Below are 15,716 nucleotides of genomic sequence, written 5' to 3' on the forward strand. Positions count from 1 at the left end.
CCCTTAAAATCCTTTATCATTATTTGGAAAGCCTTTAATGTCTACATCATTTTTTAAAATACCCTTAGAATCCATTTTCAGTTTCTTGAAATCTCCTTATCTTCCTGTCATCCTTTTTGGACATAAAAGAAAATCTCCACATTCTACATCAGCATTCCCCTCCTGACCATTGTGCTGTAAGGATCTAACTATCTGTGCAAGTATTGGTTTTCCTGGGATGTATTCTTTTACTGGAACATATTCCTTTATTATAGGTGAGTTGCTACTTCATCTATTGACTACTGTATGTGATTATTTTATGTTGTTAAAATACGTGCTTATATTACTTTTTGCATTACTTCTTTGTCCGACAAATATGAGTAAATTCAGGTATTCCGTCAGGTTCAGGTATTGTTACCTCAGCAGGGAATGAATCATCTCTGGGTGTCGTCAATGGATCAGGCGCTCTTACATCACTGCTTAAGGAGCTTAGCAGAGAACTGTCTGCACTGGTCACCTGTGGGCGTGCTTGTCTTTCTGTCCTTTTCCAAGTCTCCGCCCATGTTCTATGAGACCTTCCCTGTTGCGGGTCACTGTCACTTTCAAAGTCTATCCCCCCGTTTTCAGGACTCGACCACGGCAGATCGGGGGGGTGTGTCGTCTTCCTTCCCTCCTTCAGTGGTGTGTAGGAGTCTTCCTTTCCCTGCATAGGACACCCCGTTAGCATTTCAAGTGGAGTTAGATGAGTAATATGGTTTTTCATCAAAGCCAATGGTAGTGCTTGAACCCAGTTAAGTTTTGAACTCTTGCGAATCTTCGTAACTTTCTGCTTTATTGTCCTATTTGCTCTTTCCACCACACCTTGGGATTGAGAGTGATATACACATCCCAGCTTATACTCCATACACAAGGCTTTTGCTACTGCTTCTATTGCTAAGTTAACAAAGTGTCTGCCATTGTCTGAACTGAGGAAATCAGGGACCCCAAACTGTGATATAACCTCCCTGCACAGAAACTTGGCCATGGTCAACACATCTTGGTTGGCTGTTGCTACTGCCTCCACCCAACGACTAAAGCGATCCTCAACCACCAAAATGTATCTTTTGCCCTCTTTCTGATTGTTGACTCCCATATCTATGAAATCCATCATTAGATGCCTGAATGGACCCCTAGGTTCTGGAATGTGCCCAGTTGGCATGGTGAAACTTTTGCGGGCATTATTGCGAATGCACGTTTCACATTGATTCACTGCCTGATTGATCATACTGGCTAAATAAGGGGACCACCAAACTTCCCTAATTTTCTTCAAGGTCTCCCCTCTATTGGCATGATGTATGCCATGTGCCTCTTTTATAAGCAATGGAAGTAGGCTCAATGGGGCCGCACATAATCCATCTATACTTCACCACAATCCAGTGCCCCGTTCCCTTTTCATTCCTCTAGCTATCCATTTAGCCATTTCGGCTTCACTGGCCTCATTTTGTGTCTCCACAATCCGTTCCACATTATCCTCTTGTGGGTGTCGGACCTCCTCCTCTCCTGGGTTTACCAGTGGCATCATCTGGGTTTCCCCTAATGCAGCCTTCCGCACTGCCTCGTCTGGCACAAAGTTACCTCTAGTAATAAAAGTGCCGTCAGTCTTGTGTGCCTGAAACTTTAAAATAGCTAATTTGGCTGGCAAAGTTATTGCATACAACAGATCTGATATTGCGGGCCCATGGGTGATCGTGGACCCATCCGCTGTCTGGAACCCTCTCTGTGCCCATATGGGCCCAAACACATAACGTACTCTGTACGCATAAGCCGAGTCAGTGTAGATTGTGCAGCTATTACCACTGGCTAATTTGCATGCAGCTTTGAGAGCAATTATTTCTGCCAATTGTGCTGAATACGGTAGTGAGACCTCTTACTGCATTGAATGCAACGGGATCGCTTTTAGCCTCTATGACTGCATATACGGCTTTATTTCCTGTGTCTGTGCGAAAACATGACCCGTCCACAAAGAACACACGTTGTGCGGTTAATAAAGGTTGGTTTTCCAGACCGGCCCGTGCTTTGAGAAATCGTTCCGATTTACCCATGCATTCACGAGGTAACCTGTCCTCTGATGTAACCATTTTGTCAGCGGGATAAACTATATAACATCTCTCTATGTTTAGCTCCGGGGCTGTCAGAATAACATCATATCCTGTGCACTGCGAGTTAGTAATATCAAAAGATTGGCTTGTCAATAATGCATGTAACACGTGTCGTGTACAATGTAACCAGATGTCCCATGATGATTGAAGATGCATTCTGATATGCGATCGCGGCATTGTGGCATTCCCTTTTCAATGTTGTCTAACGCAGTACTGTAATACGCAATACGCTGTTTGCCTGCCCCTTATTGTTGCTGTGTCAACATGGCGGAGGTGAACCCTTGTTTTTCTAATACATAGAAGTTCGCCAGTGCGGGTGCCAAGATTAACATAGCTTTAACTGATTCAACTGTGACTTATGCCTCAGGGGTCCAGGAAAGGGGAGCATTCGGTTGCTTTTGGTCTGCAGTTTTAATTAGGTCGCATAAGGGTTGGACTAATAAAAGTGAAGTCACACATCCATGGTCTACTAAATCCTGCCATTCCCAAAAATGCTAACATTTTTGGGGCGCTTTTCTGATTGCTTCTACATGTTTACGTGAAATTTTACTGCTTACCCCTTCCAATATTCAGCCCAAGTATTCCACTTTTGTTTTACAGAATTGAAGTTTTTCTTTACTCAGTTTATGGCCATTTTTGGCCAGCATGGTCAACACCTTTATTGAATTTTCCTGACACTGTTCTTTTGTCAGGCTACAGAGTAATAAGTCGTTGACATACTGCAACAGGGTGCTGTGACAGTTCAGATTAGCAAGGTCACGAGACTGTACCTGATTAAATATGGAGGGATTTTCACAGTACACTTGCAGGAGCCTCGTTTACATGTATTGTTGACCAGCATAGGTGTACACAAATAGATGTTGTGAATCCGGGTGTAGCGGTACACTAAAATAAAAAAGCAGAGCACAGATCAATTACTGTAGTTTGGTATATTCATTAACAACATATGCGGATCAGGAGTTTCAGGTATTACTACTTGATTTATTGCTCTCAAATCATCTACCAGTCTTCAATTCTCTGTATCGGGTTTCTTGACAGGAAAAATTGGACTTTTGCAAGGGATTCTAGTGTGAATCAACACCCCTGCTTAGGTTAATCCCAGAATAGTTGGTCTTATAACTTCCATTGCTTGTGGTAACAAGGTATACTGTCTTTTAAAAGGTAAGGGGCATATTCCTTTATTTTTGTTTTTGCTAATCTTGCTGATTTAACTAGACATATATTTGTTGGGTGTTTTGTCCACAACTTTTCTGGCACCTTCCCTAGCAACTCTTTCTTATTGGGAACTTTTTCTGCCTCTCCCACTGTCGTCTGTTTTCCCCCTGTAGTTGGCCTCATCTGGCCATGAAGTACTACACTAGTGGCTATCATTGGGTCTACTGCTGTCTAAGAGATGCATATGAACTTGCCCATTTGGTGACCTATGTACATATGGGTTCTCCCTTGGTTTCCATTCTCACACTTCTCCCGCCCGTTTAATCATTGGCCCTAGGTCTTTAGACTCGAATTTGTCTGCAACCATGGGGGAGACATGGGGGACCGCATACTCCACTTGGTACCAATTCCTTAGTCGTTCTGGTAGTACCATGGCCGTTATTCCTTGTGGGATACTTATTAAATCCAGGGTCTTTATAGACACTTCATATCCTCCTTCAAGCTGCTCCAATAACTGGGCAAATTCTTCATCCTGTCCTCCATTGTCATACTTGATGTATGTAATGGAGTTTGTGTTTTATGACAGTCCGGTCGCATATATTTCAACCACAACTTCCACTGCCCAAACTTCTCCCATAACTCGGACTTTTCAGGTCCATCACTTGCAGCCAATACACCTTGTCTATCATTGGAGTAGCAGTGTCTTGTTCTTGGAGGAGCAAGTACTGAGTACCTATGGGTCTTGGAAACGTGACCCAGAGTCCAGTCGGGTCACACTGAATCTTTGCACCTAATTTGCACAGGGCGTCTCAGCCTAATAATTTCACTGGTGCCCCCGGAGATATAATAGGGGAGTCTTTATGGTAACACCATCAAGCGTGAGTTCTTGGGGCTCCGTAAGTCGTAAAGTCTGTATTTTCCCAGAGAAGCCCATAGTTTGAGTTGTTTTAGAGGGGAGGGAGAGCTGTGAGCCTTCTTTCCCAATGCTTGAATATGTAGCCCAGTGTCGATCATGAAGGGCACCTGTAGTTCCCTCCCGACCATCACCGAGACTGTTGGTTCTTGTTCCAGGTGCAGTGTGGTAATGTACTGCATCAGCTCATGCTCTGGCTTCTCTGGGTCCCTTCAACTTTGTTGTGGGTTTCATAAGGGCCAAGCATCGGCCTTCCAGGAGGCACTGGGGGCTGCCATTGCTGCTCCAACCACTGGATTCACTTGGAGGTGGCAGCATCATAGTGTGGAGGTGTTTTGCTCGAAAAGGGACATTTCAAATAGATGGCATCTTGAGGATGGAGTATTTTTTTTTCAGCAGTAATAAACTTTATTAAAATAAACCTATAATCCATTCTACTTTAACATTTTGTCATTTAAACAAAGCACACGTTTACTATACAGTTCACACTACACACGTGTGTGAAAAACGTACATTTAGTGTCCTACTGCCTTAGACAACAGGCATCCAGTATCTGTAATTACACCACAGCACTGTTGAATCCTGGATTCTGATTGGTTAGAAGATGTTTTCTAATTTTCTATACCAGCAGCTACAAATCAGAGCTTTATATTACGCTCTGATACGTTATCATTTCTATAGTAGCGCTCATTCACAGGGACTTGTACGGCGAACGCTCCGCTAAATAAATTTTAAAAATCGTTGACGTTTTCTTAAAATAAGGAGGTTTAGTTAACACTTAGGGAAGGAGTCTCCAGTGTCAGCGCTAAAGTGTCAGAGGTAAAGCTGTAACTTTTAAGTTTTCTGACATGTTTTCAGGACAGAGGAGTTTACGCTTCTTTATGGTTTCTGAGTAGCACAACAAGCTGCTGGGTTTTTTTTCTTCTTATTAACGTAAAGAGAGAGAGAGTAAAAGGAGAGGCGAGGGAACGACTGCTTATAGCTGCTATACTTGTTTCATGTTGTTCTTTAAAAAAAAAAAATCCATATCGTAATCATTGGCAAATTGCTGTGGTGTAAGATGCGGAAAACAACTTTGGGTCATAGTGGGTATTTGTAATTGGTTAGTAAAAATCTGAGGACATATTAATAAGCATAATACATATATCACCCAGAAAAATCTAAAAATATGCCCAGGATTTATAGGGTTAATGTTTGAATCCTGCTGCATCATTAGTGTGGTTATATAAGACGTCTCAATCTCGGTGTGAAGAGTGAATCCGAAAGCCATCTGTGCTTTGTTTTTCACTCGCACCTCTACACATCGAGGTCAGCGAAATCAGACGGCTGGTCCATCCCACCTTCGACATGCCACAGGCTTGTGTAGGCTGGACAGGAAGCTGTCTATCTCGTCCTGAGGAATATCTCCGTCCAGCTGGGCCAGGTACGTGTACAGTTCGACGAAGGTGTGGAAGGGGATTTGAGCTGCTCCGCCCTCAGGGTCCTCGCTCAGGATCTCACATGCAAACTTCAGAGAGCTGATGATTGTTCCGCTCAAAGCGTTGCACCCGAGAGCGAAGAAGTGCATCCAGTCGACCTCCGTGCTGAAGTTCCCGAGCGTGAGCAGCGTTTCGAGCTGTTCGGCCGGCAGACACAGGCCTTCCCACTTCTGCTCTAACTCTTCTTTACTAACGTCCTTCTTGGATGAAAGCTGTTTATGAAGGACTTTGAGGAGAACTGGAGTGAGCACAGTGTCTGTCTTCTGTGTTTTTACAGAGGTTTCCATCCTGTCTTTGGCTGGAAGAGGTTCACCTTCTGATAGTGCTGCAGCACATATGGCGGCTGTGTCCTAATAGCAACTTTAGTGAACTGTTTGAGGATGTCTGGCAGCTCGGGCGGGATGTTGATCTGCTGAAGGCAGTACATCGTGTCTGGAAGAGGCATAACTTCTGTCCTGAGGCGAACAAAGTTCGAGTAGACAAAGATTTTCTTCAGGATAAATTGCATATTTTGTGGTTTATTTGTTTGGGGCTTTTTGTATAAATGTAAATGCAGTTAAACTGCCTAACAGTAGCGTGTCCCTTGTTTCTATAGCAACCTAGTTTCGAGGATAGAGTATTATGTAAAATACTAAAGTAACACCTGAAGACATCAGGCAAAACATGGTTGCAACTGGGTCTTCTAGCAGGCCAGTGATCCTAAGCAAACCTCCAAAGTTGTAACAAAATGACTTAGTCATGCCATGACTGGAATCCCGTAGAAAATCTGTGGACTGAAAGTAGGTCTAAGCATGGAGGCCAACAAATACTGATATAGTAAATAAAAATGCAAATGAATAGGTCTCTTAACTATTATTTTGAAATGAGCTCTATTGGAAATAAAGTAGATAACCTTATTGACTTAAGACAAGAAATGTATGGTAATGTGAACTGGGTCGCGTTGTGAAAAATTGAGTTTGAATGTCTTTAGACTATGTGTATGTAACTTTTGGTCTCAACTATAGCTCTTAATAGAAGGCAGAGTACTTTTAATTTCCAGAATAACCTTACTTGTCCTAAATCCTTTGCTTTTTTGATTATTACAAACAACTTCTTCATTTCATGTCGAGGTTCCACTTCATATTAGTTTTGCCCAGTAGGCGGCGGTCTCGATAGCCCTGTCCATCGCGTCGCACAGGTCACGCGCCGTGCAGGAATGTGGACACGTGGGGCATGCCAGCAGGTGCGCCATGGTTTGTGGCGTTGATCCACAGGTGGCACAATGAATCGATTGGCCAGGAAGCAGTCCCCATCTGGCCACGTTCTCCCCGCAGCAGCCGACTTGTGTTCTGTTTAGCACCCTCCATATTGGCCACAGTTGTTTGTACCCAGGCGGCAGGTCTTCGGCAGGTGGTACATAGAGGTCGGGCAGGGGGCACTTGTCCCGCCAGAACGAGCAGCATGCCTTGGATGGGTCGCCCGACAGAGGACTCGTGCACCTCATGAAACTCTTGTGGCTCCTTAGGCGTGCAGGCGGTGTTTGTGCAGCAGGTGTAGCGGGTCTTGCTTCTGCTTCCCCTTCTCGATAGCACAGGCAACCTTTCTCCGGATCTCTGGGGGAGCGACTCCAGCTAGCGGGTACAGCGTGTTGAGTGGGGTCGGCTTGAGGCATCCGGTTATGATGCTCGGAAGGAGCCTCCCCGTATGGCGCAATCGAAGTATCCGTCGACACTCATCGTCACAGCGCCTGGTGCACCCTGGGCAACGTTCAGTATCATACTGCTGAGCGGCCAATCCTTCCACCACGATGGTTCCACCAGCAACATGCGAATTACAAACTGTAAAAGAATATCACATCAGCAGTATGTGGGCAGTTGTCAATTATAACTTACATATAACCCTGCTAAAGAGTTTTTTCAAATTTTAACATAGTAGCAATTTATTCTCTTAGGCCTCAATACTGTTACTGGTTCATGAATTTTATGGCTTTATAACATTTCAATTACAGAGTTGTCCTTTGTTTTGTTTTTTGTTTTTTAATTTTGCTATTCAAACAGTTCTGGTCCTAGATTTTGACTATGGGTGAGACCAACACCTCCTCCACCAGTTAAACGCGGCTGATGTATATAACTGTATCCAGGAGGACTGGTTATGATTGTTTTTATCTAAAATAGTATCAGTGATATTTGTAAAAATTATAAACATACAAAAAAGTTTTTTTTTTTTCTAAAGTATAGCGATTAGAAGAAAATAGCATCAGCTCAAGGGACACTCGAGGGGAACTGTTTCCTGCTTCCTGCTTCCTTCACTGCTTCCTGCTTCCGGGCACAATAAGCAGAAAGCAGAATACAAGCCCTATCATCTGCAGATGATGCAGAATTCACTTGATGTTTGCAACAGTTTTACTTTTTGCAGAAGGTGAACTTGGAACCCAACATTCACATGCAAGTGGTATTCAGAGACAAGGCAACCTTTCAGGTGAGTAGACACATGAAGAGACATAAATCTCTTAGGGCACTGAGAATCCCCATGTTGTCTGTGAGCACAATAGAACCAGTGAATCCACCATTGACTAGGCACTGATAATAAGGGTTATGTGCAAGAATATACAAAACTGGACCCTCCCTTCAGGACTGACCTCCTCTCCTGTCTTCTACCAGAGCACAAGTACTAGACTCAAAGCAGGATGGGCGGGTGTCATGCGGGTTTTTGAAATACATGAAAATTGTAGCCTGCAAGCAAAGAGCTAACCACTAAAAGGGTTATTGCCATGTGGCCCTTAAATATTCACTAGTATGATAGGCATCTGGCATGTTGATGGATTCCAGCATAAAGTGTTCCTTAACTAATCATTAATTAAATATAAGTTGCATTTTCAGTTGAATTTGGGGAAAACCACTTGAAGCATTTGTTGTGTTGAACTATTTCAATGGCTTTTGTTGGATTTGTTCATTGCAAACAGCTGAAAGTCTGTAAATTTTGACAATAAACCTGATTTGCAGTGGGGATAGAATAATTTTGATTGCAACTGTAGGTTTGTATTTGCTCATCATTGCTTCAAAGAATCTGAGTTATATTTATCATCAGTTTAGAATTTTGCCAATAATAATAACATAGTAGAGTATAATTCTCAAACATGGGTTCCTAACATTAGTTTTATATAATTTTGTTGCATTTCTCATATTTTCTCTTTCACTGCTCCAGAAGTAAACAACGGTCTGTCGCAAGGCTTCTCCTGCTGCTTTTGTCCACTTTCCTATGCATCGCAAATTTATCTCAACAAACACATCAAGAGATGCCACTATGAGGAGTTTGTGAGACTGCAGAAATCAGCGGAGATTAAACATGAAATTCATATGCCCACAAATGACTCCAGTACTCAGCAAACATCATCTTATGCTCTCAGTTCTGACACCTCTCAGAAAGAAATGCAGAAGGAAATTCACCACTGCTCAGTTGGTGGAAAGCGTTTGACCAATCTGATTCTTCTCAAAACACATCAACATAGTCAAACAGGAGAGAACCCACATCACTGCTCACAGTGTGAAAAGAGTTTTAATCAAAAGGTTGATCTTCAGCTGCACCAGTGCATTCACAAACGACAGAAGCTGCATCACTGTTCACAGTGTGGGAAGAGTTTTACTGATCAGAGTAATCTCCAACAACATCAGCGCATTCACAAACGAGAGAAGCCGCATCACTGCTCACAGTGTGGAAAGAGTTTTAATCAAAAGGTTGATCTTCAGCTGCACCAGCGCATTCACAAACGACAGAAGCTGTATCACTGTTCACAGTGTGGGAAGAGTTTTACTGATCAGCGTAAACTCCAACAACATCAGCGCATTCACAAACGAGAGAAGCCATATCACTGCTCACAGTGTGGAAAGAGTTTTACTACTCCAAGTAATCTCCAGATACATCAGCGTACTCACACAGGAGAGAAACCGTATCAATGCTCACATTGTGGAAAGAATTTCTCTCAACAGAGTAATCTCCAACAACATCAGCGCAGTCACACAGGAGAGAAGCCGTATCACTGTTCACAGTGTGGGAAGAGTTTTACTTACCACAGTAATCTCAAACTACATCAGCACATTCACACAGGAGAGAAGCCATATCAGTGCTCACAGTGTGGGAAGAGTTTCTCTCAACAGAGTAATCTCCAACGACATCAGCGCAGTCACACAGGAGAGAAGCCGTATCACTGCTCACATTGCTTGAAGAGTTTCTCTCAGCATAAAAATCTCCAAGCCCATCAGAGCAATCACACAGGAGAGAAGCCGTATCACTGTTCACTGTGTGGAAAGAGTTTTACTGCTCCAAGTAATCTCCAGGTACATCAGCGTATTCACACAGGAGAGAAGCCGTATCACTGCTCACAGTGTGGAAAGAGTTTCTCTCAACAGAGTAATCTCCAACAACATCAGCGCAGTCACACAGGAGAGAAGCCGTATCACTGCTCACAGTGTGGGAAGAGTTTTACTTACCAGAGTAATCTTCAGCTACATCAGCACATTCACACAGGAGAGAAGCCGTATCACTGCTCACAGTGTGGGAAGAGTTTCTCTCAACAGAGTAATCTCCAACGACATCAGCGTAGTCACACAGGAGAGAAGCCGTATCATTGCTCACATTGCGGGAAGAGTTTCTCTCAACATCGTAGTCTCCAAGTCCATCAGCGCATTCACACTGGAGAGTAGTTTTAAGATTCACAAGTGCACTAACAGAGCCATTATCTGATTTTAATCATTTGTCAGATTAAATATAACTCTCATTTAAATTAGCTGTATAAAAAATACTTTTGCCTTCTCAAATTTCTGTGGAAGTTATCATATGTAATTTTATTGCAATGATTAATATCCTTGTTTTGTTTCCTTTTCCTCTTAAATAGCCATAACATTAAATCCATAACTTCTGAGCAGATGATTTAAATGCAATATTGTCAGTGAAGTAACTAGTGCAGGATAAGAATAAAGCAGAGCCATCCAAAGGGAGCTCCCTAAGGCACCATAAACTTCAATTGCCACTTAACTGAAGATTCATGTCAATAGAGTGGAAATAGTACAAACATCTCAGAACTCTTTTTGCCCATGCTCAACTTCGAAGGTTTGTTGATACATACAACAGGGCACTGGACATTATAGTAATCCAAATGTTATCATTTCAATTATTTCTTTGGACAAAAACATTCATTCTGAGTAAAAGAACATTCCTAGCCATGGAGTCATTGGTATCCTAAATGCCACTTGCTAACCTAGAGACCTATGTTAACTTATCACATTTGGAAAATGCCATCAGGTAATTAAATATTTGGACACTGACAACGTTTTTGTTATTTTAGCTGTCTAAATATGTGTATTAGAGTTGAAATCATACATATAACCATATAATTGTAAATACATCCAAATTGTGAGCTGTGTAGGATGGAGCCCTTGTTGAGCTATCGCATGTTGGTTAATCTGGTGAGTAAGTTTCCACTTTCTGTCTAGGTTGTCGACATCTCTGGTATTGTGAAAGTGGTCCTGGCTGCTTTTCCCCCCAATAAATTCTGTCTCTCAGCTGGATCGTGGTCAGCTGGCTAACTTGTTTAACTTGGCTGTGTGTATGCAATGGGGAGTTTGTACTTGACTGTTTTAGCCCTTTTTGGACTAAATGTCATTTAAAAATTGCTCATTGGCAAACTTGGCGTTTCCACATACAGGCACTGTGTTATGGCTTAGAAAGAAAGCTCCCTTACTAAATGAATTTTCTTTGCAAGAAAAAGCTAGGCCATTTCTATCTTTCTGAAATTTGGCAGTAGCCAAATGTCTGTCTAGATTTTAGTGCACCTCTCCCGCAATTGGTCTTCCAGGTGTTTTGATGTGCCTGAGCTCACTACTGTGTTCTTTCTTTCCAAGAATGTTTCCAAGAACTCTTTCCAAGAGTTGATCTTGTAAAATGCAAATACACTGTGGTATACAGATAAAATAACTAACTTGGTCAGTGTCTAAATATTATAACCATGACATGTGTACATACACGCACAACTAGGTGATGTCAATATAACAGTGACAGTTGATGTTGCTCTTCTGAAATATATCGCTCCATGGGAGATGTCCAAAAAAAAAAAGAGGTCTAAGATAAAGCCTTGTTGCATTCACATAATTTACTTGTTTAAGGTTGGAGAATTCCCTATTTATTCTTTAATTGGTGCCATTCTCACAAGTAATATCTAAACCATGTACTGATCACTCCCTGCATATGAAAACAATCTCTTGTATTCTTCACGTGTCTGGGCAATAGGGTAGGGTGGCTAGACAGATGCCTTTCCACAGGTGATTATAAGTTTTTTCTTTTTCTTTTTTTCTTAAAATTTTTCTACTTGTTTTTCAATTGAATGTTGTTCACAGGCTTCTGTAGCAAATTAAAGATGGAAAATGATCTGACATGATTTATCTTGGTTTAATTTTTTACATCACAAAAATGTGATTTTAACACTGTACATGCTTAATGATTAAAATAGTAATTTTGAGTAGTATCCTTGTTTGTATCCTTGTCTGTATCTTGTACAATGAGAGCTTGATAACGTTAAATTCCTTGTATGTGAAAGTGTATTTAGCCAAGGAAGGGCAATGGCAATCAGGCTATTCACATGTACATAGGATTCCTCCAGAGGATAAATCATCCATTAATTTTCCTTCTGCTTTTTCTTGTTGGGGCAATGGTGGCAGCATGCTGAGAAGGTTAGCCCAGAGATCTCCAGCCAAAGATTACATCTATCACAGGACCCAAGTTGTTCCCAACCCAAGTGTGTAATATAATCATTCTAGTGGATCCCGGGTCTTCTGACCAGGGCAAACTACCTAAACTGGCTTCTCTCCATTTGGAGCAGCAACTATTTTGGTTGCTGATTCCTGGTCCCTTACCATATCACCTCATTTCCACTACCTACTGTGACCTTATTCTTTTCAAGTCAAGTGGCTTTATTGTCATTTCAACCATATACAGTACCCTCCACTAATATTGCCAACCTTGGTAAATATGAGCAAAGAAGGCTGTGAAAAATTGTCTTTATTGTTTAACCTTTTGATCTTTTGTTAAAAAATTCACAAAAATACTCTGCTCTCAAAGATATCAAACAACTGCAAACACAACACAGGTGTCACATATTCCTCGTAATGAGGTTTGGGAATAAATTTAAGACAGGAAAACACGAGGGTAACAGATTATGTAGTTTATTGAGAATCACTATTATACACATATTCTGGGGAGGGAATAGGTCTTGTAGGAGAATAATTTGTAGGTGAGAGGTCATATGATGTGTTTGTAGCAAAGCTGCTATCATCATCAGAGGAAATAATAAACGGGCTCTCCACAGAAGTTATGGGAACAAGTTGAGCTTCAGTTTGAGTGGAGGCATGAACATAGGTCACCAATGGAATGATAGGATAAGCGGGAGAATAAGGAAACCCTGTGGGTCCAGCAGAACTGTAACATCGACGTCCAAACAAGCCAGCTGATGACGTATATATTCACTCAGGCCTGTGAGATTGAGTAGCCGAGGGAGAGGAAATCCAGCTACAGGAGAGCGTTGATCAGCTGGACGGAGATCAGAGAGAAAGGACGAAAATTAACCAAAACAGTAGTGGTAACACTTAAAAAATATTTACATAAATACATGTACAAGCACATGCAAAGAATGTAGGAAGCAGGTATCAATACATGACATGGAAAAAGCATAAAATTGTAAAAAAAAAAATTTAAAAAACACTCATACGATGTTTTGAGAAAAACACACGCACACCCACACACTCACAAAAATGTTCAAGAGAAACACACACACATATACTCACAGAATGTCTAAGAAGCACCAAAAACCATTAAAAAAAACTTAGAATTAGAGAAGAAATATGTGTAGCATTAAGCAATAATAAAAATAGATCTCACCCATAATGAAGAAGTGATGAAAATACCCAGTGTTCAGGACAACGGGCGATGAGATGCGCACAGCTCAATTACCGGAAGTGGGAATGGCAGTAAGGGCCTTGGAAAATGTTTAAAATACCCAAAAAGAAAACATGAAAATAAGGGGATATCCAATTGCTGAAAATTTGTTTTAAGGGGATTTCAGAACGAGGAAAGCTTGTTCTCATGGTATTTCAAAATGAGGAAACTTGGATTTAAGGGGCATCAGAAAAAGACGTTAATAAAGCATATTGGGATTCCAAAAGAATGAGATAATTGTGCATAACCTAAAGATAAGACATTGAATAATAAGGGCATTGAATCTGTGCTTAGATTCAGATCACATTTGGGACGTCTCACGAGGGGATCTGATGTTGTTTTTTGAACAATAAACTGGACTTTTGCTTCTCTCATCTATCTTGTTCGTGGCTTCATTTTGATCAGTAAATTGAGGATTATTGTATTGACTAACTAGAAGAAATTCAGTAACCTAGTCGTTTTAGATACGACAGAAGGTTAGGATGGATGCAAATGCAGATATGAGTTTAATGAGAGAGCAAGAGACAGGTAGACAAATCTAAAACACGATAGAGTAGCAAGGTCAAGAAACAGGCAGAGTCAGGCGATTGGCAAACAGGCATAAACAGGGCAAGGCTAGAATCGAGAACGAGAAACGAGAATAAGATCAAGACCCATAAAACAAAATGAGGAACAGGGTATAATCGCTTGGTACAGTGGTAACACTAATACTTCGCAAAACATTGTTAGAAAACAGTCTCTGTATACTGTGGAGTGAGTGTGTGAAATTGGATGTGATTAGAATGAGCGGTCTCCTCAGCTGAGCAGAAAGGTAGAGCGACGTCCTCGGCGGAGCAGGAAAGCGGAGCATCATCCTCCTTCAACTCTGCAGGATGAAGTTGGCGTGAGCAGAACTTGGTTATTCATGTCAGCAGACTTGGGCGCGAGCAAAACTTGGTTGTCCATGTCAGCAGACTCGGGCTTGATCAGAACTTGGTTGTCCATGTCAGCAGACTCAGGCGTGATCAGAACTTGTTTGGTCATGACGTTGGCTTCAGGCATGAGCAGAACCTGGTTGGTCGTGACGTCAGCTTCAGGCGTGAGCAGAACCTGGTTGGTCATGACGTCGGCTTCAGGCTTAAGGAGAACTTGGTTGGTCGTATCAACAGACTCTGGCGTGAGCATAACTTGGTTGGTCATGACGCCGACTTCAGGCGTGAGCAGAACCTGGTTGGTCGTAACATCAGTTTCAGGCATGAGGAGCACTTGGTTGGTTGTATCAACAGACTCTGGCATGAGCATAACTTGCGTTGGCTGTCTCTTCGACCTGGGATGGGAACTTGGCTTGAGTGGCCGTCTCTTCGACCTGGGACAGGAACTTGGCTTGAGAGGTCGTCTCTTTGACCTCGGAATGGAACTTGGCTTGGGAGGTTGTCCCCTTGACCTCGGACAGAAACTTGGTGTGAGAGGTTGCCCCGTTGACCTCAGGCATGAACTTGGCTTGAGAGGCTGTCTCTTCGACCTCGGACAGGAACTTGGCTCGAGAGGTCGTCTCTTCGACCTTGGACAAAAACTTGGCTTGAGTGGTCGCCTCTTCTACCTTGTGCATGAACTTGGCTTGGGAGGTCATCTCTTCAACCTCGGACAGGAACTTGGTGTGAGCAGAGCTTGGGTTGGCCGGCTCTTCGACCTGTGACAGGAACTTGGCATGAGCAGAGCTTGGGTTGGCTGTCTCTTCGACCTGGGACAGGAACTTGGCTTGGGAGGCCGTCTCTTCGATCTCGGACAGAAACTTGGCTTGGGAGGTTGTCTCTTTGACCTCAGACAGAACCTTGGTGTGAGAGGTTGCCTCGTCGACCTCGGACAGGAACATGTCATAGGGGGCTGTCTCTTCGACCTCGGACAGGAACTTGGCTTGAGAGGTCAGCTCTTCTACCTCAGACAGAAACTTGGCTTGAGTGATCACCTCTGGGGAGGAGTTCGCCACATTGACCTCAGACTGGAGCTCTGGGAGCTCTGGAGCTCTATAACATGAAACATGAAGCTATGACAGGGAACTGGAAGCAGAAAACTACAATCTAAGTAAACTAATCTAACTTTAAACTAACTAAA

At 42.5% G+C, this 15,716-nt stretch overlaps 1 protein-coding gene and 1 pseudogene across 4 annotated transcripts in view; one reads left to right on the forward strand and one right to left on the reverse strand.

The window, feature by feature from the left end:
- LOC128609273 (zinc finger protein OZF) overlaps positions 1-12,762 on the forward strand; it is a 33,190-nt gene extending 20,428 nt beyond the window's left edge. Inside the window, exons 1-3 of one of the 4 annotated variants that reach the window (XM_053627790.1) lie at positions 136-254; positions 8,058-8,120; positions 8,847-12,762. In XM_053627790.1, coding sequence (XP_053483765.1) covers positions 218-254; positions 8,058-8,120; positions 8,847-10,342 — 1,596 coding nt within the window. In that variant the 5' untranslated portion in view covers positions 136-217 and the 3' untranslated portion in view covers positions 10,343-12,762. Of the gene's footprint in view, positions 1-135; positions 255-4,584; positions 4,596-7,439; positions 7,505-8,057; positions 8,121-8,846 lie in introns of those variants that run through there. The other 3 variants (XM_053627789.1, XM_053627791.1, XM_053627788.1) reach the window with 3 other exon arrangements.
- Positions 5,465-6,216, reverse strand: LOC128609282 (ropporin-1-like protein; annotated as a pseudogene).
- Positions 12,763-15,716: the final 2,954 nt, after the last annotated feature.

The sequence above is a fragment of the Ictalurus furcatus genome, chromosome 6 (genome assembly GCF_023375685.1).
Source record: "Ictalurus furcatus strain D&B chromosome 6, Billie_1.0, whole genome shotgun sequence".
NCBI classification, from domain to species: domain Eukaryota; kingdom Metazoa; phylum Chordata; class Actinopteri; order Siluriformes; family Ictaluridae; genus Ictalurus; species Ictalurus furcatus.